The following is a 25,492-nucleotide window of genomic DNA, read 5'->3' as shown; positions in this document are numbered from 1 at the left end:
GAAGGACTGATGCTGAAGCTGAAGTTCCAATACCTTGGCCACATGTTGCGAAGAGCGATCTCATTGGAAAAAAGTCTGAAGCTAAGAAAGATTGAAGGCAAAAGGAGACGGGGCACAGAGGATGAGATGGTTAGATAGCATCACCAACTCAATGGACATGAATTTGAGCAAAGTCCTGGAGATGGTGGAGGACAGAGGAGGCTGGCATGCTACGGTCTATGGGGTCACAAAAATTCCAATGTGACTTCAAACAAGAATAATAAAACAATCAACAGCTGGATCGAGATTTATTTCTCTAGATTTCATTACTGGCCTGAGAGATGAAATAAGGGTATATATTCTAGAAGTGCTCTCTTACATTTTCCATTAGGCATAAGAACCATTCATGTCTCCTTTCTGTTGTTATTACTACTTAAAGCCATATTTCAGGGTACCATCTTGCTATATGGATATGCATAGCTGAATCAACTAATATAGATTTTCACTATACGATTACACTCTATATTAGCGACAAAGACATTTTTTCTTAAAGAGCTTACTGAAACATTGAGTGCCTGCTCCTCCTTCTTTATATCACAGTCTAGTAATGGCAAAATCTATTGACTTAATAGTAAAGGTTTTGCCTTTTATTGCCTGATATATCTTCTTGCTCTGCAAAAAAACAGACTTCTTCTGGTTGTACCTGCATTTAGATAATCACTAAGTGAGGAAATTGGTTTTGTCTCCAAGACGGCAAGGTATTTGAATATATTAGTAATACAGGGAGAATGTAATTCAAGCTTAAATTGTGTTGAACCAGTTGAAGTTCTGTAGTTGGTTGTTCTGGTGGTAATGAGATAGGCTGAATCCCAGACTGTAAAAGGAGTCAAGTTTTCCCTCAGAGAAACCTTTGTCTCAACACTTTTTCTATGCTCTTGAATACACATGCCAATCCCTTGAGCAAAATAAAATAAAAACTGACTGCCACGGTTTACATCCTTCCTTTTTGTTTTGGGATTTGGGGAATAGTCAAGCAGTATATGATTCTGTATCTTCTGTAGTTTGTCTTTCCTCACAATTCTGACTACTTAAATCTCACTTGCATTTTCAGTCTTGCTCATTCCAAGGACAGATCCTAATTTCATTAGGAGAAACTTCAAGAGCTCAGACAAGTCAGTAATCATAAAGTATAATATGACTTGCTGAACAAAAATTATGCTGGTGACTTTATACACATCAACCGTACAAGTTCACTATCATTTCCCCCAAATGCACACCCATGAAGAAAATTTTCCTCGACTATCCAGTATGTGCATTTGAAAACACTGAAAAAGGCATCGAGGCACAAACAATTATAGATCAAGTTGATTTTCAATCAACCAGGAGAAGCAATATGTTTTTAATATTGAAAATAGGAATGTATTTCAAATAACAATATATGAGGATGGATGTCTATAGAATAGTCTTGGTAGCATAGGGCATACCTTCAAGTTTTACTTTGTAGATTTAGTTTTTCTTAATCAAATAAGAGATTATAATTTAGTAGAAAGCAAAAAAGAGGTGTGAATGAAGGTTTTTTCCTATGTCACTTACATTGTATCCCAGTTTCCCATTCACTATTACAGAATGATGACGTGCTAAGCCACCTATCTTGCTTTATTTGTACTACAAGCGTGTTTTATTCTATAAGAAGAAAATGAGTTTACTTATACCAGAGACTCCTTTGCTTATATGATGATTTCAAGTCAGTGTTTACTCCTGATCTTCACTATTTGAACCTGATCTTAATTCATTGGTAACAAGTATCAGTGTTTACAAAGCACTGTAAATTTTGACCAGAGAGCTTTCCTACCCTTGATGCTGAGTGTACAGTTCAGCTTTTATTTGGCTAATTTTGCATCACCATGTTGATGAAATTATTCTTATCCAGAGAACATTAGCTTCTTACTGTTTAGGACTATTTTGTACAGACCTTTTCCCTATCATACCAAAAATGATCAGACTCTCAGAATGCTGTGGTTTCAACAGCTTAATTGAAATAATGTAAAGCAAAAGTGAACTCAAGAGAAGTTACCTCCTTGGTGACTAAAAAAAAAAAAAATTAAGCAGGTACTTCTTTTCATCTATATTTTCCATTTTGAATATCATGTATGTAGATAAGCACACAAGATAAAGTTTATACTTGAAAGCAATTGTAGATTTAGTCACTTGCTTTTTAACTTGACCTGGAGTAAGGTTGTCTACAGCATGTTTTGCTTCAATAAGAAATATTATTGAGAGCTTGCTGGTTTCATACTCTAATATGATACCAAATATAGTCATGCTTGATTTTCCACTCTTTTGTGGGGAGATGCATTGCAAATTTCAATTGAGAATTACTCCTGGTCAGCTGTTGATGTCAGAGAAGATTTCTTGACTAACATACAACAATGATATTAAAAATGGTCAGGTCAACTCAAAGTGACCCATCATCTTATTGGGTGATGGTTTTGGTTTGTTAGTCAGGATCATAAAATGGTAGATCTAACCTTTCTGATATTTTACAATTAAAAACATTTGTTCACATCTCATTCATTTGGAAAAAAAGCCTTTTGTGATGAATGATATGATATAAAACTTGGAGAAATATAATCATTCATTTTTTTATGTAATTCTAACTCATTTGTTTGAAAGGCTAAGTCATAAATCAAATATGTATATTTTAGAACATGCTGTTTTTCACTGTGCACTTAATTTATACATTTTATAGTTTCTCTATTTATATATAAATCATAGGGCTTATTAACAATTTTCTTTTTGCAGTTCTCATAAACATGATTGCCAGTAGCTGAGCACCCACGTGTAACCTAGCAACGTCAGCTCTATAGCGAATAAGGAATGGATGCAAACAAAATGTTATGTGGAAATAAAGAGTTCAATTTCAGAATATTTGTGCATGTATACTGTTAAAAAGCACGATGGAATCTTCTAATTTGGGTGAAATTGCATGGCAATCATATTGAATTTCCTAGCAATAATATCTTGCCAGTGAAATCTTTCTCCTTCGTTCAGGGGGAAAAAAGGTCTGTTTCAGACTGCACTATTTCAGTTGACTAGGATACTAAATATGTGTCTTACCTGGCAGCCTATTCACTATAGGTTAGATGAGAAGAGTGTCTTCACATGTCTTCACTATGTGGTAGATGAATCTACTAGATGGAGTTTCAACAATAAACCTTCCTGACAGTGATGCATTTGCTAATTTATTAGTTTTAGAATAAAGTTTTGTCTTATTTTCAAGGGGTTGTGCTGTATTTTGGGGGGTTGATTTCTTGGACATACCACAAAAGAGTCCACCTTATACTTTACATGTTAAGGCTTTGACAAATGTATTTAATATCAAGTAAAATCTTTTGGTGAAATTTAACTTCTATAATTGCTGTTTATGTTCAGTGAGAAAATAGCATTTTTGTGTTTTAGTTATAAGGTCATAATGGACTTGTCTCAGGTATTGGGGGAAAGTCACAATTTCATAGGATTATTATTTATATGATGAGTAGACTCAGGTATGAGGGGAAACACATACTGGTGAATATCTTCCATTCAATAGAGAAATTTTTATTCTGTTTCGAAGTCAGAATTACTTGGCCTTTCTGCATTTGACAGCTAGTTCACTGCACTTTAAGAAATCTTAGAGCTCTATGGAAGATTGAAATAAGAGACAATGGGATAAGATACGGGCTGGACATATAATTGTGCATTTAAAATGAATGCACAGAATTGTAAGGCCAGAAACCATCTGCTCCTTGGTAGAGTTTCTCCCCAGCCCCCTCAAATAACCCGAGTTTTGGTTATTTAAAAAAAATCTAACCTGAAATGACTGATTTTTGGCTGTAATCAAGACTAGGCTCAACACCGACAACTTCCTCTCCCTATCCCCCTAAACCTCTCTTCCTTAGAAGAGCAGAGTTAGAATAAGGAAATCCTTAAGAAAAGGGCCAGATATTCTTAACAAAATCGTCTGATTTCACCTGTATATGAAAAGCTTGGTCACTTGCTTGATTTGGTTTGAGGTGAACCACGGTGAATAAGTGAAAGGATATCCTTTACATGAGACACTGTCCTCTGTTCCTGAAGATACCTAGTTACATTTGGCTAGAACAGTTGCATAGAATTCATACCCCAAATGGCATTATAGAATAATTGGCCACATGTGGTGATGCTATGGGAGCTGTGGTCAGTGCTCTGATTGATCAGGAAAGTGACACTTTAGATGTGGCACATGTATGTTAACTTCCGCTTCCAGCAAAGACATCTCAGTGGGGGGTCATACTGTTGAAAAAATATCTTCATTTTTGGGAACTTGAGTTCCTCGAGGGCAGAAATGATCTTCTCTGTGATTTTATCCAGTATCTACTGTTCAGTTCAGTTCAGTCGCTCAGTCATATCCAACTCCTTGTGACCCCATGAATCGCAGCACGCCAGGCCTCCCTGTCCATCACCAACTTCCGAAGTTCACTCAGACTCACGTCCATCAAGTCAGTGATGCCATCCAGCCATCTCATCCTCTGTCGCCCCTTCTCCTCCTGCCCCCAATCCCTCCCAGCATCAGAGTCTTTTCTAATGAGTCAACTCTTCGCATGAGATGGCCAAAGTACTGGAGTTTCAGCTTTAGCATCATTCCTTCCAAAGAAATCCCAGGGCTGATCTCCTTCAGAATGGACTGGTTGGATCTCCTTGCAGTCCAAGGGACTCTCGAGTCTTCTCCACCATAGTGCCTTATATAATATAATTTTGTGACAAATGGTTAATCTTTTTCTTTACAATTAGAGTTTTGGATCTGTTAGGTCTGTAACAAGCACTGAAATTATGAAAAATATCCTAAAGCTAATAAAGACAAAGCAATTAAATAAGATATGCCCTTAAAGAGGAAATAAAGTTTAAAGTCACCTAGAGACATAAACTGATAGTCATAAAAATACTGTAAAATGGTGCGGTTGATCTAAAAGTTACTGTGCTTGTTATTGCAGGTTTGGTTACAGAAGTACGGCTACCTTCCACCGAGTGACCCCAGGATGTCGGTGCTGCGCTCTGCGGAGACCATGCAGTCTGCCTTAGCTGCCATGCAGCAGTTCTACGGCATTAACATGACAGGAAAAGTGGATCGAAACACAATCGAGTAAGTCAAGGGCACCTGCATTCTCTCCGTCTCAGTTCTTGAGCCAAACTAAGTAGTCTGAAGAACTCTAAGTGAACTTCACCAGCCACCAATGGAATGGTTTGTCTCGTGTGCATTTCTTTGGAACTTAGTAGATCCAAACAATCTATTAAGCTCTACTTTAACTCCGAACTCCCTTGAGATTTCATTAAACACACACACACACACACACACACACACACACACACACACACACAAAGTTAAGTTTACTTAACTGGAGTTTAGGAATACATTTTCCAAATAGTAAAGAAAATACCAACAGTGGGAGTCAAAACAGATGTGCAGCGGAAGCCACTATAAGAATGGTGATCCGTGATGCGCTGGAGCTGGCTCGTACGGCTGAATGGTGAATGGTGATCCGTGATGTGCCGGAGCTGGCTCGTAGGGCTGAATGGTGATCCGTGATGCGCCGGAGCGGGCTCCTACGGCTGGAGGAAGCGGAGTGTGCACATCTCTTTCCCCACATGATGTCATCACAGTAGCTTGAAATTGACCAAAGTCGAAATGTTGAAACCAAGGAAAATGAGAAGCCGAGCAAATCAGAGCTCTGTTTTCGATGGGGAGAGAGTCAGAGAGCCAGCTAATAGCTTACTAGCTTTCTGTTAGTGACAGTTCTCACGCTAGCAAAATCAGGCGAAAAGTTTTCACTGAAAAGTCTGTGCTTTCAATCTTTTAGTAACCAAGATGATTTCTACTCTTTAATAATATTTTCTATTTTATTTATTTTTTTTAGCAATCACTTGTTCATTTATTTATTCAATCAGTTACTTTGTCCTGGGCATTTTATCTGTGAAAGAGGCATGTTGAGATTCAAAAAACATAGTCTCTTCTTCAAAGGAACTTAATTGCAGCAATTAAGTTGTCGCTTAAAATCCACCCTTATAGCCCATTCCCACAACTTGTTAAGAAAACAGAGTGTGAAAGGGCCAACGACATAGATATTTCATAGTAGATCTAGTAATCCACCTGTGTTTTAGCAAGTCATTCACCGAGTGCAATTTGAAAATATAAACCAGGTCAAAATGCCACTGTGATTTTTTTTTGGGGGGCGGTCGATCACACAACTCTTCAGTATGGTCTGTGACAGTTGTCATGAGACATGCAAGGGGCATCAGTGGCAGCGGTGGAAGGAAAAGCATCTGGAAGACACAAGTCAACATTTGTCACAAGCAATTTCTATGGAAATTCACAGTTGGATAATTCCTAAACAAGACGGCATCAAGAATAATGTAGTAGATATTCTGGTATCTGAGACCAATAAACACCTGAACGTACAGAGAATGAAGAAATCTTGAATAAGTATTATAATGCTAATGAACTTATAAGTTCTAACTTGCACAGTCATATCAATGCAACAGACTCAGTATAGATATAATTGGATTGTATAAAACGATGATTTTGGAGAAATAATTGATACCATTATCTCAGTAAAAACATCCCCCAAATAAATAAGATGTTAGTTTTGGCAGAGGAAAAGTTAAAAGAAGAAGCATAAAAATAAGACAAGTAATCATCTTGGTAAGTCTGGTTTCATCCAGACTGGTGACTCATTTTAATGACAGTTCAGCAGATCATATCTTAAGGATATTTCTATGCTAAAAACCAATACTTATTAAGAACACACTGTTATGTATTTATAACTGTTTCAACTGAGGACTAGTTGTGATAAAAACACAAAAGTATAAAATATTGTATCTGACTGTCTTAAAAGAAATCAGAACAAAACAGATACAGCTTTTATCATATAGCAAACACAACTGATTTTATACTTGATTCCTTATTGAAACTTTATTATCTCTGCTTCATGTTAGGTTCTGAGTGAAAGATACAAATTAGAGAAATATAGAAAACAGCTTGAGTAGTACAATACATCTTGTAGCAAAACATTATGATCAGTGTTATAACACAAAGAAGAATGTGCCTTAGTTACCAAGGTCCTTTTCAATGGGAGAGGAAAAGAAAACACGAAAGAATTCTAATAATGAATATAAAGATTTTCCAAAGATTCCATTTTTTCAGAGGGTAAAAGGAGAAAAAGCAGAGACAGTAAGATAGAAGTTAACCAAAGGAGCAACATTTGAAAAGCAACTTACCAGTTAAAAAACTGGTAAACAGTTAAAAAAAACTGGTAGACAAGTTTGTGGATATTTGGTTGTTTTTTTCTTCAGTGGGGGGAAAATAAATTATGTGCATGTGAGCAAGGTATAAAAATCATTATTTAAAAATTGAGAGTAAAATAATATAGTAATTGTTGAAACACTGATAAACAAAAAGAATAAAGTGTTATTTTGCATTCTGTGATTTTTTCATGATATTCTGTATTCATCAAAATAGTTGCCTTGTTATTATTAATAATTGTCAATAACAATGTGATCCAACCAGTTCATCCTAAAGGAGATCAGTCCTGGGTGTTCATTGGAAGGACTGATATTGAAGCTGAAACTCCAATACTTTGGCCACCTGATGCAAAGAGCTGACTCATTAGAAAAGACCCTGATGCTGGGAAAGACTGAAGGCAGGAGGAGAAGGGGATGCCAGAGGATGAGATGGTTAGATGGCATCACCCACTAGATGGACATGAGTCTGAGTGGACTCTGGGAGTTGGTGATGGACAGGGAGGCCTGCCGTACTGCGGTTCATGGGGTCGCAAAGAGTCTGACACGACTGAGCGACTAAACTGAACTGAACTGAACAATGTGATGCTGTGGTTTATTGACAGTTATGTCTGAACATATTTTTCATTGATGTTAAAGTCAATGAAAATTTAGTTTTTCTATTAGAAATAAAAGGAACTTCATGTTAACTGTATAGCTAGACATAGTCACAAATTATTTTGCCACAAGTACACTGTAAGTTCCGTAACATTGTCAAATAGCAGTTCCTTAACATTGTCAAATAGCAATTATTGTTTCTAGATAGCAAAGGAGGAGATGATTCATTCTTTCAGTGCAGGGAAGAATTATTTGTGTCCATTGAGTCCTTGATACTCAAAATACTTCAGCATTTATAATGATCAATATATATCAACCCTACACAATAGGGAAGATAAGAATGCATTTTTCTCTCTACTTTTTTAAAACTGAAAGTCAAAGTCCAAGTGAAGTCCAAATTAGTTTCAGAGTCCAGAATTTCTGACATTTACTTGGGGAACTTCCCACTATACCATGCTGTGTACCTTTGAGAAATGGCACATTTTTCTTAAATACATAAAATATCTGGGCTCAGGTATATATAATTAATTCTTACATATTAAGTTAATTTAATATATGATTTTAAAATTGTATTTTGCTTCTTATACTTATGGTATAACTATGATGGTATAAGTATGTTAGTCATACTATTTCTGTTTCATCAAATTAAGAAAACAACAAATGATTGAAGATTAAACAGTTTGCAAGCAGTTTGATAAAAATAAATACGTTACCTCCCCTAACATTTTGAAAGAGATACTTAAATATTAACTTTGGTTTGCATCTGTGAAAAAAGAATGAATAATTAGTATAATGCATTCTTTGAAAATAAGAAACCTGTTATCAATATTGGAAATAGGATTTTGAAATAGAATTTCTATTTCTACCAAAATAGAATTTTGGTACTGCTGCCCTATTATCATTGGAATTCTCTCTTAATAGTATACTATCAAATTTTCATTTTAGTCATAACATGCCTCTTATCCAAAATAAATATAGTGTTAAGTTGTTAAGCAAAATCTCCAGCAAGTTCTGTGTTTTGTTGCTGTGAATGATACAGAACTCTTTCATCCCAACAATTTAAAAAGTGTTGTGGACAAGCCTTCTTATTCCCTAATGCAGAGCTGATAACTTTTTATGAAAATTATGGCTCAGTTTTAAAAACAATAAATTGTGACCTGGAAAACAAATTATGTTAGTTATGCTTATTGCTGCTGCTGCTGCTGCTGCTGCTGCTAAGTCGCGTCAGTCGTGTCCGACTCTGTGTGACCCCATGGACGGCAACCCACCAGGCTCCGCCGTCCCTGGGATTTTCCAGGCAAGAGAACTGGAGTGGGGTGCCATTGCCTTCTCTGAGTTATGCTTATCACTAGATACTAAAATGAGACCTCTGGGTCCTATAAAAGGTGTCATTTGTGTCTCTCCCACATTTGAGAGCCCCTGCTGATCACTGAAAAGACTCAAGGTGGATAGGTTTAATTTTCTAAAGTAGCTAAAAAAAGGTCTTTGTCAGGAGATAATGGAAGAGGAATGTGTGCAGGATTCATTTGAACCCTTCATGTGGAAAGGGGTCTGAACAGTTTGTAACTCTTCTTTGGCAAGATGATGTAAAAAGTATAGAGGTGTAGGAAAAGACATGGGTCTTTTTCTGGCATACAGTGGATCAGATTCCAGACCCAGAGAATTGTGTCAGCATGTAGGCTTTAAAGTAAAATTTCTGTTACGGCATTATAATGAAACATCAACTAAATAAGCAGCCTTAAATTTAAAACCAACCAGTTTTTCTGCTTTTTGTTTGTTTGTTTTTGGTGTTTTTTTTCTTTGAAGGAATTTTATTCTAACTCAATTATTTTGGAATTGAGAAAGCACCTTTCCCTTTAAATGGAATGTTATACTTGGTAGTTATTTCTAGGTGAACCCATTAAAGCCTTGTTAACTCCTCATCATTTTCCCTTCCTAGACTGCGATGCCTCCTCTGTCCTTTGTGTCATTCTCATTGTCACTCAAACTAGAAACTCTGTGGCTTCATTTGCCTCTTGTCTGTTTTTCCCTCTGAAAAATCCTGTGCTGCTCTTAGTCACTCAGTCGTGTCCGACTCTTTGCGACCCCATGGACTGCAGCCCGCCAGGCTCCTCTGTCCGTGGGGATTCTCCAGGCAAGAATACTGAAGTGGGTTGCCATGCCCTCCTCCAGGGGATCTTCCCAACCCAGGGATTGGACCCAGGTCTCCCGCATTGTAGGAGGATTCTTTGCCAGCTGAACTATCAGGGAAGCCCCCAGTCTTGAGGTATTTGTTACTCAGGATACTCAGCTCCGATTATGTACCATTTTTGTGAGTATAATTCCTATAATTACACAACTTAAGCAATTCTCTGAGCTTCTGTAATATCAAATGTATGTGTGGTAACAATCCATGCTGAAATTGCATTCTATCATTTTACATAGTCATGGAGTCTTAATACTTTTATTCTCTTTGCGTGGGTTTTTAAGTAGTTTAACTTTGAAGTTTCATCTTTATGAATAACATGTGTGTCCATGCAGACAGCTAACAAGTTAATAGGAAAAAAAGAGATTCTGGACTAGAGTGAGCTATGAGTCTATCTACATTTTGAACTCTAAGTTAATTAACTTTTGAAAAATTTCCTTCATGATTGTTGAACTTAGCTCTGTGAATACAAGCAAAATGTGAGAATTTTGAAGGCAATAAAAATAAGCCAATTTTTAAAATTTCTAGAAAGATTTCTTGGTCAACTTTAATAGTAGATGTTACTCTTACCTTTCATTAGAACTTGGGAAAGTTTGGAGGATAGAAACCTGTTTAATATATTATGCTGATGAATATTTTTCAGAGATTACTACTGCATAATGCACAAAAAATATATTTTGACATCTTTTTCTCTTGGTAAAGTTAGATATATGTGCACAAAGCCACTGCGTGGCACAACCTCAACCCCTAAGGGCAGCATTCTCATCTTAGTCTATTGAGGAGGTGCCTTCCTGCAGCTCCACTAGGGGCATCAGGGGGATGGACTACAACTTGAAGGAACCTCTTGGAGTCATACAATGGGTAGCCCCAAATGTTTGACATAAATGTCCAACTCGTCATTTTTTTTTTTAACTGAAGATAATGAATACTGTTTAATGTATAGTGACTCTTAGCATTACTGCAAACTTGTTTAGAAGCTTATGGTTACATTATTTACATAAAGCAGAGGATAATGTACCTGTTGTTGTTTGTTATCAAAATACTAGAATTTTCGCGGTCTTGAATAACAGAGTGCTTTAGGTCAACATACAAGTCAACGTAAATTGAAATCTGTATACTGCTGATTCTACTACTTCCTGTAGTAGAAGTACAACTACTTCCTGATATTTGTAAAATAGTATTAAGGCATTTGGTCCCATCACTTCATGGCAAATAGATAGGGAAACAGGGGAAACAGTGGCTGACTTTATTTTTGGGGGGCTCCAAAATCACTGCAGATGATGACTGCAGCCATGAAATTAAAAGACGCTTACTCCTTGGAAGGAAAGTTATGACCAACCTAGACGGCATATTGAAAAGCAGAGACATTACTTTGTCAACAAAGGTCCGTCTAGTCAAGGCTTTGGTTTTTCCAGTAGTCGTGTACGGATGTGAAAGTTGGACTATAAAGAAAGGTGAGCACAGAAGAATTGATGCTTTTGAACTGTGGTGTTGGAGAAGACTCTTGAGAGTCCCTTGGACTGCAAGGAGATCCAACCAGTCCATCCTAAAGGATATCAGTCCTGGGTGTTCCAATACTTTGGCCACCTGATGTGAAGAGCTGACTCATTTGAAAAGACCCTGATGCTGGGAAAGATTGAGGGCAGGAGGAGAAGGGGACGACAGAGGATGAGATGGTTGGATGGCATCACTGACTCAATGGACATGAGTTTGGATAAACTCTGGGAGTTGGTGATGGACAGGGAGGCCTGGCGTGCTGCGGTTCATGGGGTCGCAAAGAGTCGGACATGACTGAGTGACTGAACTGAACTGAATTAAGTGTTATAATTATTAGTTAATAATAATAACATTATTATGTGCTAGGAACTGTTCTTAAGTATTTCATATGATTTAAATAGTTTAATTCTCATATTAACTCAGTAATAGTACAATTGTTTCATTTCAAAGAGGAAGCTAAAGCATAGAAAGATACAGTAGCGTGACCAATAGCACAGGGCTTGTGAATCAGTGGAAGGGAAGGGAAGCCCTGGTAGTTTGGCTCTAGAATTCCTGCTCTCAACTTATATAATATAACTTTTCACAAGAAAGTTGATTTTAATTATTTTAATTTTTAAGTTGAATTAATTTAAATGAAGATATTAGTGATCTGCTGAACTAGTTTAAAAGTGTTCTGGGTTCTAAACAGTTAAATCAACACTTAATAACAGCATTATATTTATGAATATTGGGTGATGCCATTACTTAAACCTTGATTTTACAGAATGTCTCTCTTGGAGGCTCCCATCCTCAGCCCAGTGCTTATTCCCCATGTCTTTGTTTGTTTTGGAATGACAAGTTAAAATTCTTAGCAAGTAAGTCAATAGAGAAACACAGGTGCATCTGTATTGTCACAGTGAAAAAGAGAAGTGCTTTAGTAATGCCTCTTTCACAAAAGAGTGCTACTTGAAAATAATACACACACACACACATAAATGCATTTCAACACCTTCTCTTTTCATATGATGAAGCTATTATCTTAGGTGAGACAATCAGTCAATTTTACTTTTTGCATCTGGTTTTACATTCTTCTGTGTAGGTAAATACAGGATTTATCAAATTGATATGTGAATACAACTAACATTTTGGTGGATGATAACTAGAAGTGGATCACCAGACTTTACCTGAATAGCAACATTAATATGCTAATTTTTCTTTTAGTGTTAGACAGCATTTAATTCATTGATAAGTTCTAATAAACACTGACCACTCTTTATGTCATGGAGAACTTAAAAACTGTGAGAGAAACAAATGCTTATATAATTAATGAATAAACGGTTGGAATCACCTAAAAATCCTGAGGACAGATTTAGCTCAAACACTGCATGTCACATTTAGTGTCACCACATGCTCTGAACATATTTTGAAGACTTGACATATTTTAATAGTTCAGATCAGATCAGATCAGATCAGTCGCTCAGTCGTGTCCGACTCTTTGCGACCCCATGAATCGCAGCATGCCAGGCCTCCCTGTCCATCACCAACTCCCAGAGTTCACTCAGACTCACCTCCATCGAGTCAGTGATGCAATCCAGCCATCTCATCCTCTGTCGTCCCCTTCTCCTCTTGCCCCCAATCCCTCCCAGCATCAGAGTCTTTTCCAATGAGTCAACTCTTTGCATGAGGGGGCCAAAGTACTGGAGTTTCAGCTTTAGCATCATTCCTTCCAAAGAAATTCCAGGGCTGATCTCCTTCAGAATGGATTGGTTGGATCTCCTTGCAGTTCAAGGGACTCTCAAGAGTCTTCTCCAACACCACAGTTCAAAACCATCAATTCTTCGGTGCTCAGCCTTCTTCACAGTCCAACTCTCACATCCATACATGACTACAGGAAAAATCATAGCCTTGACTAGACGAAACTTTGTTGGCAAAGTAATGTCTCTGCTTTTGAATATGCTATCTAGGTTGGTCATAACTTTCCTTCCAAGGAGTAAGCGTCTTTTAATTTCATGGCTGAAGTCACCATCTGTAGTGATTTTGGAGCCCAGAAAAATAAAATCTGACACTGTTTCCACTGTTTCCCCATCTATTCCCCATGAAGTGATGGGACCGGATGCCATGATCTTCGTTTTCTGAATGTTGAGCTTTAAGCCAACTTTTTCACTCTCCACTTTGACTCTCATCAAGAGGCTTTTTAGTTCCTCTTCACTTTCTGCCATAAGGGTGGTGTCATCTGCCTATCTGAGGTTATTGATATTTCTCCTGGCAATCTTGATTCCAGCTTGTGTTTCTTCCAGTCCAAGAAACAGAAGACATGGCAAAAAACAAGCGATGGCAAGGGTGAATGTCGACATTCTAGGAATCAGTGAACTGAAATGGACTGGAATGGGTGAATTTAACTCAGATGACCATTATATCTACTACTGTGGGCAGGAATCCCTCAGAAGAAATGGAGTGGCCATCATGGTCAACAAAAGAGTATGAAATTCAGTACTTGGATGCAATCTCAAAAACGACAGAATGATCTCTGTTCGTTTCCAAGGCAAACCATTCAATATCATGGTAATCCAAGTCTATGCCCCAACCAGTAGTGCTGAAGAAGCTGAAGTTGAATGGTTCTATGAAGACCTACAAGACCTTTTAGAACTAACACACAAAAAAGGTGTACTTTTCATTATAGGGGACTGGAATGCAAAAGTAGGATGTCAAGAAACACCTGGAATAACAGGCAAATTTGGCCTTGGAATACGGAATAAAGCAGGGCAAAGACTAATAGAGTTTTGCCAAGAAAATGCACTGGTCATAGCAAACACCCTCTTCCAACAACGCAAGAGAAGACTCTACACATGGATATCACCAGATGGTCAATACCGAAACCAGATTGATTATATTCTTTCTAGCCAAAGATCTCCATCAGCAGAAACAGGACCAGGAGCTGACTTCTGGCTCAGACCATGAATTCCTTATTGCCAAATTCAGACTTAAATTGAAGAAAGTAGGGAAAACCACTAGACCATTCAGGTATGACCTAAATCAAATCCCTTATGATTATACAGTGGAAGTGAGAAACAGATTTAAGGGCCTAGATCTGATAGATAGAGTGCCTGATGAACTATGGAATGAGGTTCGTGACATTGTACAGGAGACAGGGATCAAGACCATTCCCATAGAAAAGAAATGCAAAAAAGCAAAATGGCTGTCTGGGGAGGCCTTACAAATAGCTGTGAAAAGAAGAGAAGTGAAAAGCAAAGGAGAAAAGGAAAGATGTAAACATCTGAATGCAGAGTTCCAAAGAATAGCAAGAAGAGATAAGAAAAGCCTTCTTCAGTGATCAATGCAAAGAAATAGAGGAAAACAACAGAATGGGACAGACTAGGGATCTCTTCAAGAAAATCAGAGATACCAAAGGAACATTTCATGCAAAGATGAGCTCGATAAAGGACAGAAATGGTATGGACCTAACAGAAGCAGAAGATATTAAGAAGAGATGGCAAGAATACACAGAAGAACTATACAAAAAAGATCTTCATGACCCAGATAATCACAATGGTGTGATCACTGACCTAGAGCCAGATATCCTGGAATGTGAAGTCAAGTGGGCCTTAGAAAGCATCACTATGAACAAAGCTATTGGAGGTGATGGAATTCCAGTGGAGCTATTCCAAATCCTGAATGATGATGCTGTGAAAGTGCTACACTCAATATGCCAGCAAATTTGGGAAACTTAGCAGTGGCCACAGGACTGGAAAAGGTCAGTTTTCATTCCAATCCCAAAGAAAGGCAATGCCAAAGAATGTTCAAGCTACTGCACAATTGCACTCATCTCACACGCTAGGAAAGTAATGCTCAAAATTCTCCAAGCCAGGCTTCAGCAATCTGTGAACCGTGAACTTCCTGATGTTCAAGCTGGTTTTAGAAAAGGCAGAGGAACCAGAGATCAAATTGCCAACATCTGCTGGATCATGGAAAAAGCAAGAGAGTTCCAGAAAAACATCTATTTCTGCTTTATTGACTATGCCAAAGCCTTTGACTGTGTGGATCACAATAAACTGTGGAAAATTCTGAAAGAGATGGGAATACCAGACCACCTGATCTGCCTCTTGAGAAATTTGTATGCAGGTCAGGAAGCAACAGTTAGAACTGGACATGGAACAACAGACTGGTTCCAAATAGGAAAAGGAATTCGTCAAGGCTGTATATTGTCACCTTGTTTATTTAACTTTTATGCAGAGTACATCATGAGAAACACTGGACTGGAAGAAACACAAGCTGGAATCAAGATTTTAATAGTTAATACCTGCTAATATCTCTGTGCTAGAATATTTCGATATATATGTTGGTGAGGTTAACGTAGAATTATCTTGACCAACGCCCATTAAGTGTTCTTTAAGTTAAATTATTAGTTTATATTGCATTATACCTGTTCTTGTGTTTATTTCTTACACTTGTCATATACTCTATGATTTAATCATATATGAAAGTTTCCACATAATATTCATCTATAGAAGCCTTTGTTCAAGGCACAGAGCTATGAGCTACAAAGTCTTTAAGACACATATAGGATAGTAGGGGGCAGGTCATTATGTTCAAAAAAAAAAATTACATGAAGACCGTTCATTTGCTTCATGTTCCTCATTGGAAACGTCACTGGGTCCAGGCCCCATACAGTGCTCTCTGGCTGGACGCACAGGCTGGTGAAAGACTGAGACAGACATGCACACGTTGGTTATACACCGTAGTACATGCTGTGTGAGATGGTCAACTGTACCTGTGGAAGTTAAATAATGCAGGAAGATCACGATTGTCAGTGTCAACAAGGCGGAAAAAGCATTCCAGACAGAAGTCACTGTATGCAAAGGCAGAAAGGGATTTGGTTCTTGTAGGGAAAGAGCAAAATTAGTCTAGATGGCATGGTCAGGCACTCTTGCCCCACAGCCTCTTGTTCTGGCCCCATGTTTTGTAAATAATGTTTACGTAACAGCTGAGATCAGTTATAGCACTGTGCATGCACGTCACGAGGTACTTGCTTGGTCATGAGGTACTTGCTTGGTCACGAGGTGTTTTGTGCAGTATGCCTGTAAGAAGTTCACTAGGAAAGCCATGGTTGCTATGGCACCGGGGCTGCATTGGAGTGGCATCATGGTTATATGAGGTTACGTCATGGCTACTTTATGGCTCTGTCATGGTTATGTTGTGGCTGCTGCTGCTGCTGCTACAGCCAGGAGAGAGGTTGTATTATGACTGCCATGCCAGCCAGGAGAGAATGAACCTGTCTGCAATTCCTATGGCTCCTTGAGTCTCCTTCCAGCCTGTTAGCTCACACCTTGCCTACCCTGGGTTCAGCAAACAGTGTAAACACCAAGACAATTGACGTCATGAGCAGGATCAGAGATACAACTGGTGTACACAGCAGGATACCCAGCAGGTAGAGGAGCCCGAGGCTCCACTGGATGGAGGAAGCCAGTGGCCACCAGATAGCATGTGGCACTGTGTGGCTGTGATTCTCTCTGCATGCGCTCTGGTGGAAAACAGGGAAGCATGGATGGGTCCCCAGACAGCAAGGAAATGGCGTTACAGGCCGTGAGTTCCCATTTGCCGAACAAGATGGCACAGACTGCTGCTGACACCGTGGGGTGGATTTTCCTGACTGCCCTGAAGGTGAATATTGGTAGTGCACTCTGTGATGCCACGCTGGTATGCAATGTGCAGAGACACTCAGAAGAACTTGAACAACGTATATTGGCCTTAGAGCAAGAACTTGTGGCCCTGAAGAACCCAGCATCCCTGAGGGCGAGGCAGTAAGGGACTGTGATAATGAACTCTGTGAGACCACAGGTTCCCGCTTGGCAGTGAGGCCTATTGTACAGCAGAAAGGGAAGCATGAGAAGCCTATGGCCTGGGGAGGGGAGGGTGGCATCCTCAAAGGTCCTCCAATGTGACTGAGCTCATGACATATCGACCATATACTCCGGCAGAGTTGGTTGACTTGGGCATGAAATTTCGGCAAAAGCAAGGGGAATCCTTGGCAGCATGGCTCTTGCGACTTTGGGACACAGGGGTGCACAGGATTATATGTGTTGGGGATGAGGTAGAACTGGCATCTATAGCCACTCACCCCTCACTGAGACAAAGGTTGCAGAATCCTGGCGACTCACGCAAGGTGCACCTAACCAAACACATGCCCTCATGGAAATGGATTAAAGCTGCCATTTGCACCACGTGGTCACATGTGGGAGAGCTCCTGGATACTGTGAGTAAATGGTATACCTCTATGAGTTGACTCAAGTAGTGAGAGAACTGGGCATGAAGCAGTCAATGTTTAACCCAAACACCTGAGGCCCAGAAGATGAGCATTTTACTTGTGGCATTCAAAATGCCATTTTGAACAATGCCCTGTCTACCACTTTTGGATCCCTGACTGCTATTCTTGCCCCCTATGTGGGCACCCCAGCTATGAGGTGATATCAATGGTGGCTCCCTTGGGAGAAATAGAGGGACGGCTGCAGGCAAAGGGGATTAGAAGTGTGAAGACCCCAAAGGGGACCCGAGCTGGTAAAGGCCCCATCCAAGTAATGAGAATGCAAATGTGGGCTGATTTGCCGGCAGCGGGAGTTGACAGGAATAAAATTGGTGGACAGCCCAATGCTCTGCTCCTCGAGCTATGGAGGAACTGAGATCAGAGCAGCAGTTTAGTAAGTTCGAGAAGCACCCATAGCCAGAGATTCTGGGCAGTTCAGTTAAAAGATGACCTGGTGCCTGAGGATGATCCTTTCGATGATGCCTTTTTTCACTTTGAACAGAACTCAGACCAAGGGGCCTGCCCGAAAAACCCAAACAGGGACCAGAGGCTCCAAGTAGAACTTGGAATTCACTGGTCACTAGCTAATGTACAGAGAGTAATGGCCCTGGTTGATACCGGTGCCAAATGCAACCTTCTTTACAGCAAGTCAGAACCTTTGTCCTGTGTTGTATGATGTAGATTTAGAACAGTGTACTGTAAAGGCTGTGTCCTAGGATGTGCTACTAACCTCTGATTCTCGTGCAGATTTAGAGCAGTGTGAAAGCATTTGGAATTTTGTGGATGGGCTGTGGAAAATACACAAAAAATGCCCCTCCTTGAAGGGGTGGGCCCGGTGCCTGTGGGGGGCTTTGCGGGTCTTTAATAAAAATTCCGCAGGAGTGGAGTTGCCCCTGTGGAGGCTTTCCCGCAGTCCCACAAGGCCTGATGGTGGGCTGGACTTGGCCAAAGAAGATAAAGGCACTCCACCTGGTGGATGGCTCTTCTAGGCCCATGAGGGCAAGGTCTGCAGCATGATACCTGACATTGGGTTTTGCCCTGTATTGGGGATGTCCCTGTTTGTTGTTGTAGCTACTGCTATTGCAAGGTGTAAATCCAAGGGTCAGTGTTACTCGCCAAGGAAATATCGTGGAAGATGGACTGCTTGGAGATTATGAGGCGAGAGACTCGGAAGGGGTTCAGTGTAGGAAAAGAACAAATTAGCCAAGATGGTGTGGTCTGTCTCTCTTGGCCCATAGCCTCTCGCTCTGGCCCCAGGTTTTGTAAATAATGTTTATGTAACAGCTGAGATCACTTATAGCACTGCACATACACATCATGAGGAACTCGCTTGGTCACAAGGTACTCACTGGGTCACAAGGTACTTGCTTGGTCACGTGGTACTTGCTTCCTCACGAGGTACTTGCTTGGTCATGAGGTACTCACTGGGTCACGAGGTACTTGCTTGGTCATGTGGTACTCGCTTGGTCATGAGGTACTCACTGAGTCACAAGATACTTGCTTGGTCACATGGTACTCGCTTCCTCGTGAGGTACTTGCTTGGTCACGAGGTACTCACTGGGTCATGAAGTACTTGCTTGGTCATGTGGTACTCGCTTCCTCATGAGGTACTTGCTTGGTAACGAGGTACTCACTGGGTCACGAGGTACTTGCTTGGTCACATGGTACTCGCTTCCTCATAAGGTACTTGCTTGGTCATGAGGTACTCACTGGGTCACGAGGTACTTGCTTGGTCATGAGGTACTCGCTGAGTCACAAGATGCTTGCTTGGTCACATGGTACTTGCTTCCTCATGAGGTACTTGCTTGGTAACGAGGTACTCACTGGGTCACGAGGTACTTGCTTGGTCACATGGTACTCGCTTCCTCATGAGGTACTTGCTTGGTCATGAGGTACTCACTGAGTCACAAGGTGCTTGCTTGGTCACATGGTACTCGCTTCCTCACGAGGTACTCACCTGGTCACAAGGTACTCACTGGGTCTCAAGGAACTTGCTTGGTCATGAGGTACTCATTTGGTCATGAGCTGCTTTGTGTGATATGCCTGTAAGAGCCGCACCACAAAAGCCCTGGCTGCTAGAGCACTGGGGCTGCACTGGAGTGGCATCATGGTTGTTTTTATGAGCTTATGTCATGGCTGTGTTATGGCTCCATTGTGGTTATGTTGTGGCTGCTGCTGCAGCTGATGCGGCAACCAGTAGAGAGGCTGTGTTATGGCTGCTGTGTCAGCCAGGAGAGAATAAACGTGTCTGCAGTTCCTGTGGCTCCTCGAGTCTCCTTCCATCCTCAGCGCATGCCTTGCCTACCCTGGGTTCAGTGAACAGTGTGAACAGCAAGACAGTTGGCATCAAGAGCAGGATCAGTGATACAGTTCTGTAGGAGCTTGTGTGGATCTTGGGAATTAAGGGAACAAGGGTTAGAGTATGCCTGAGTAAGATTCTGTCTATAAAAGCATTTTGCGCTCAGAACATGTAGGAAACATGTCCGTGCTTTGAAAAGATTTATCTTTAGGAGTGAGGAGGCACTGCTAAGAGTGAGAGATACAGAGAAGTGTTGGAGGCAGAAGAGACTGCATGATGACTGATTAGATGTGAGGAGAAATCTGTGGAAGATGTTACCTGTATATCTTGCTTATATCATTTATAAAGACTTTTGGCTGAGTTAAGTTGTCAGAGGAATTGTTGCAATTTTGGGGCTGGAAAATTATAATTTTTAAATTACATGTAAAGTTAGAAATAATGACAAGGTGGCTACATGGAGATGTGAGAATACTTAACCAATTATACTGTAATTTTTTTTTCTATCATGCTGTATTAACTTAGACTGGGAGCTTTTCAAGAGCTTGTCTTATCTTTTTATCCACACTTTTTTCATATATCTCTTAGCATATTATAAAAGCTTGAAAATATTGTAGGAAAATGGATCAGGATGGAATGAGTAAATAGTTGGAGCATAAGAAAAAATTATATGAAGTGGGAAAAAGCTAAAGAAATACATTAGGAACTTAGCAGAGACATCTTTGAGCATAGGAACCAAATTAATACTCATCTCTAAAACCCTTGTCCTTTGGAAGATGCAGTGCTTCACTGAGAAAATTTTTACTGATCCAACATGTACACAACTTAAAATGGAGATTCACATTAATAAGTTTGAATGTTTGAAAAAACATGACTGCTTTCATCTTTTAATTTTGTGTATTGTGGAAGTAATTCTAGAGAATATATCCTCATTGAAAATACACCTTATCCTGATAATGTATCAGTATAAATACAAATTGTCAACTTTTATCCTACTATCCATTTTAAAATGATTTTTACTCAGAGTGTTTGCTTAAATCTTTTCTTTAGCTAAATGTAAGTGTAGTCACATCCCACATTAACTAAATTTATTAATATTTAATAATTAAGTATTATTTATTCTCACAATACTTTCAGGGAGATAAGTCAGAATAAGTACTTACTCAAGAAATGTAATTTTTGGTTGAGAGTATGATTAATGAAATACTCATATATAAAAGCCATTGAAATTTTCATAAGTCCATCATTAATGCTTAATATTTGTTAGCTGAGTATATCTAGATCTTATAGAATATAATGAAAATGTTTTCATTAAAAATGTCTCTATTCATTTGTTTATTGAGCATCTTTTAAATGCTAGGAATTGTACAGGTACTGGGAGTATGTAGATCCCCTGCCCTTGACTGTTTCATAGTCTAGTGAAATGTCTTTCAAATTTAGTGATTAAGAGAGTCCTGGGAAGTAAGATATCTCAGTTCTTAGTTCCAGAGACTTCAGCTTCATAGAGCTGGATAGCCTTCTAGACATTAGCATTTGCAAGACATCTTATTTGGTTTGGAGACTTTAAAAAAAGGAAAAGGGTGATTTTCTTAAGTACTTCTACAATGCATTATAAATGAGAATGGAGTTTTTAAGCCTGGTAACTCCAGTGTTTACATTATTACTGGCAACAGAATAGAAGAGGACAAATGTATAATGCTTATCAGAAAAGTGTTGTCTTTCTTAAAAACTAAAAATTGTGCTTTTGTTGTTGCATGACATTATTATGTTTATAAAAGCTGGTTAGCTGATTTATCCATGTAATATGTTAATGAATTTCATTCATTTTCATGAAATGGACATCTTTAGACAGTCATCTCTGTAGTCAATTATTTATATATAAAGAGTATAGAAATTAAGTATGTGATGAAATATAATGAAAAGTGATTCTTTTCTTATTTCCACTTTCTGAAGCATGTAACATCATGAAGATTCTGCTTTAGTTTGTAATTGTTAAATTAAATATCCTAATGAATGGTAAAGTTATTTTATGAGTCACTAATGAAAAACTTATCAAAATCATGAAAATGTTTCTCCGTAGACAAGAGGAAAGTACATAGAAAACATGACAATGGTCAAATGAGACATTCCAAAAGAGGTTAGACAACTGTATCTATATAAGCATTAACAATAAATAAATCGAAACCAACATTTTATTTTCCTAATGTTAATATTTAAATTTTATTTGTGTGATACTAAACCTCATATTCAGAAAAAAATTCTTAAGCATTAAATTTGGTTATTATGAAGAATTCAGAGAGAATGGCTGTTATTTAGAAAATGCTTAAACTGAAAAGAAGAAAAAAATGGAAAAATGCAAATATTATTTGCCTTTTTAAAATAATTTGCGTATGTGTAAGCTAGAAAAGAGTAGCATATATCTCCTTATTCAGTTCAGTCACTCAATCATGTCCAACTCATGGCAACCCATGAACAGCAGCACACCAGGCCTCCCTGTCCATCACCAACTCCCGAAGCTTGCTCAAACTCATGTCTATGGAATCGGTGATGCCATCCAACCATCTCATCCTCTGTCATCCCCTTCTCGTCCCTCCCTCAATATTTCCCAGCATCAGGGTCTTTTCCATTGAGTCAGTTTTTCATATCAGGTGGCCAAAGTATTGGAGTTTCAGCTTCCAATATCAGTCCTTCCAATGAATATTCAGGACTAATTTCCTTTAGGATTCACTGGTTGGATCTCTTTGCTGTCCAAGTTACTCTCAAGAGTCTTTTCCAACACCACAGTTCAAAATCATCAATTCTTCAGTGCTTTGCTTTCTTTATAGTCCAACTGTCACATCCATACATGACCACTGGAAAAACCATAGCCTTTACTAGACAGACCTTTGTTAGCAAAGTAATGTCTCTGCTTTTTAATATGCTGTCTAGGTTGGTCATAGCTTTTCTTCCAAGGAGCCAGCGTCTTTTAATTTCATGGCTGCAATCACCATCTGCAGTGATTTTGGAGCCCCCCCCCCCCAAATAAAGTCAGTCACTGTTTCCATTTTTTCCCCATCTATTTGCCATGAAGTGATGGGACTGCATGTCATGATCTTAGTTTTTTGAAAGTTGAGATTTAAGCCAACTTTTTCATTCTGCTCTTTCACTTTCTTCAAGAGGCTCTTTAATTCTTCTTCACTTTCTGTCATACGGGTGGTGTCATCTGCATATCTCCTTGAGTCCTGGAATTTAAGGCCATGTGGACGGAGGAGCCTGGTAGGCTGCAGTGCATGCGGTTGCTAGGAGTCGGAGACAACTGGGCGACTTCACTTTTTCACTTTCATGCATTGGAGAAGGAAATGGCAACCCACTCCAGTGTTCTTGCCTGGAGAATCCCAGGGACGGGGGAGCCTGGTGGGCTGCCGTCTGTGGGGTCGCGCAGAGTCAGACACGACTGAAGCGACTTAGCAGCAGCAGCAGCAGTAGATTTTTAAAACTATTGAATGTTGAACATAAAGCTATAAGAGGCCTTAGTTATAATTTATTGTACAAAGTCTCCTTTTATGAATGAGAGTTGCCCAAGGTCACATTTCTTGTTAACAGCAGATTCTAGTTAGAAGCTTCAGAATACCTACTCTTCATTTAGCTCAAAATGAGTTAGAAAAATTATCTAAAGGATATGAGTTATAAACTAGTGATTCTTGATCATTCAGGAAAAAACATATACTTTTTTCTTAGATTCAAATACAATAAAACTAATAAAATTTCCTTTTTTTTTTTAAATTTCAATATATTTTAAAATAAAATTTCCTTTATTAATTTCTTTTCCCAGTTTTATTATCACTGTCATAACTTCTCATTGGACTTCTTTTGGAAATTAATCTTTAGATTTGTTGGGTAATAACTGGAAAACGTTGCTTTTTGCAGCTGGATGAAGAAGCCTCGATGTGGTGTGCCCGACCAGACAAGAGGTAGCTCCAAATTTAATATTCGTCGAAAGCGGTATGCATTGACAGGCCAGAAGTGGCAGCATAAGCACATCACTTACAGGTAAAATAGCTAAGGATGATTTATTGTTTTTTTTTTTTTCTCATTTTTTACAACCATTTGACATTTTTTTTTTTAATTTTATTTTATTTTTTAAACTTTACATAACTGTATTAGATTTGGCATTTTGTTTGAGATCTTATACATATTGACTCCTTGGTAACATATAGTGATGTTCTGGTAACATAAGGAACCAAAGTAACATAAGGAACCAAAAATTGCAATTAAGAAAATAAGTTGTCCATTTGGAGGCCCAGTACACAGGCATTTCTTGAAATACTTTTGTAAACTCGATCTTCCAGCTTCTTTAGCGAATTCTAATATTCTGAGAAATTTTCAAATGGGTATTCTAATACACAACATTGTTTAACAAGTATTCATAATAAAAAAATCAAAGTATATAAATAATTGCAATGTAAACAATATGTCTTTGAATTATTAATTAACTTAGTATTAGTGAAAACATTTCACTTTCTATTTTTGGCAACAATGCAAGGTATCTTCCGTTCTTGTCTGCAATGAACGATGCCCAAGGGATGAGAGTATCTTCCAATCTGGAGTGACAGTTGGCTGCTGGTGGAGATGTTCGTATTTATTCACTAATTAATTGAACAACATTTTATTGAGTCCCAGTTTGGACAAAGAACAGTGCTAGGTTCTGATAAATAAGGCATAGAGACTTCATCTTTCCTTGTGGTATTACAGTCATATGGAGAAGTTGAACAGCCATATGAATGTGATGCCTGTTTTGAAAGGGAAGAAACAGGATGCCAGAGAAATACAAGCCATGGTCATTCAACCTAACTTAGTAATCCAGGGTTGGTCTCTCTTCTGTCTTGAAAGTAATATGGAGTATTAAAGGAAATTCTCTATATGATCACCTTAACAGATGCAGAAATGTGTTCAAGAAAATTTAATTCCATTTATGAAAACTTGGAATTAAAGCAAAGAAGATACTTAATCAGAGGTGGCATCTAGAAAAACAAAAATCACAGCTGCCTTATGTATTTCACATATAATGTGAACACTATAAAGTGAGGTGTTGGGAAAAATACTGTTAAGGGAAACAGCAAAGTACTTGCTCTCTCTGTCCCCCTTCCAACAACATTGCACAGCTACTTCTAGTTGTAACGTAATAAAAGAAAATAAAAGATGTAAGGGTTTTTAAAGAAATAAAACTATCTTTAGTCATAGTTGTATTACTTTCTAACAGAACACCCAGAATAAATGCTAGATAACTTTTTAGAAATAATAAAAGTATATCCAGGTTTTAAAAAAATAGATTTTAACTTTAGGGCCATTTTAGGTTTATGGAAAAGTTGAG

At 38.7% G+C, this 25,492-nt stretch overlaps 1 protein-coding gene across 1 annotated transcript in view; it reads left to right on the top strand.

The window, feature by feature from the left end:
* The window catches only part of MMP16 (matrix metallopeptidase 16), a 391,105-nt gene that overhangs the window by 191,018 nt on the left and 174,595 nt on the right, over nt 1-25,492 (top strand). The window contains exons 2-3 of the mRNA XM_025265002.3: nt 4,989-5,137; nt 24,049-24,171. Of these exons, the coding sequence (XP_025120787.1) occupies nt 4,989-5,137; nt 24,049-24,171 (272 nt within the window). The remainder of the gene's footprint in view (nt 1-4,988; nt 5,138-24,048; nt 24,172-25,492) is intronic.

The sequence above is a fragment of the Bubalus bubalis genome, chromosome 15 (genome assembly GCF_019923935.1).
Source record: "Bubalus bubalis isolate 160015118507 breed Murrah chromosome 15, NDDB_SH_1, whole genome shotgun sequence".
Taxonomy (NCBI): Eukaryota; Metazoa; Chordata; class Mammalia; order Artiodactyla; family Bovidae; genus Bubalus; species Bubalus bubalis.
This window is presented reverse-complemented; position numbering and strand designations above follow the sequence as displayed.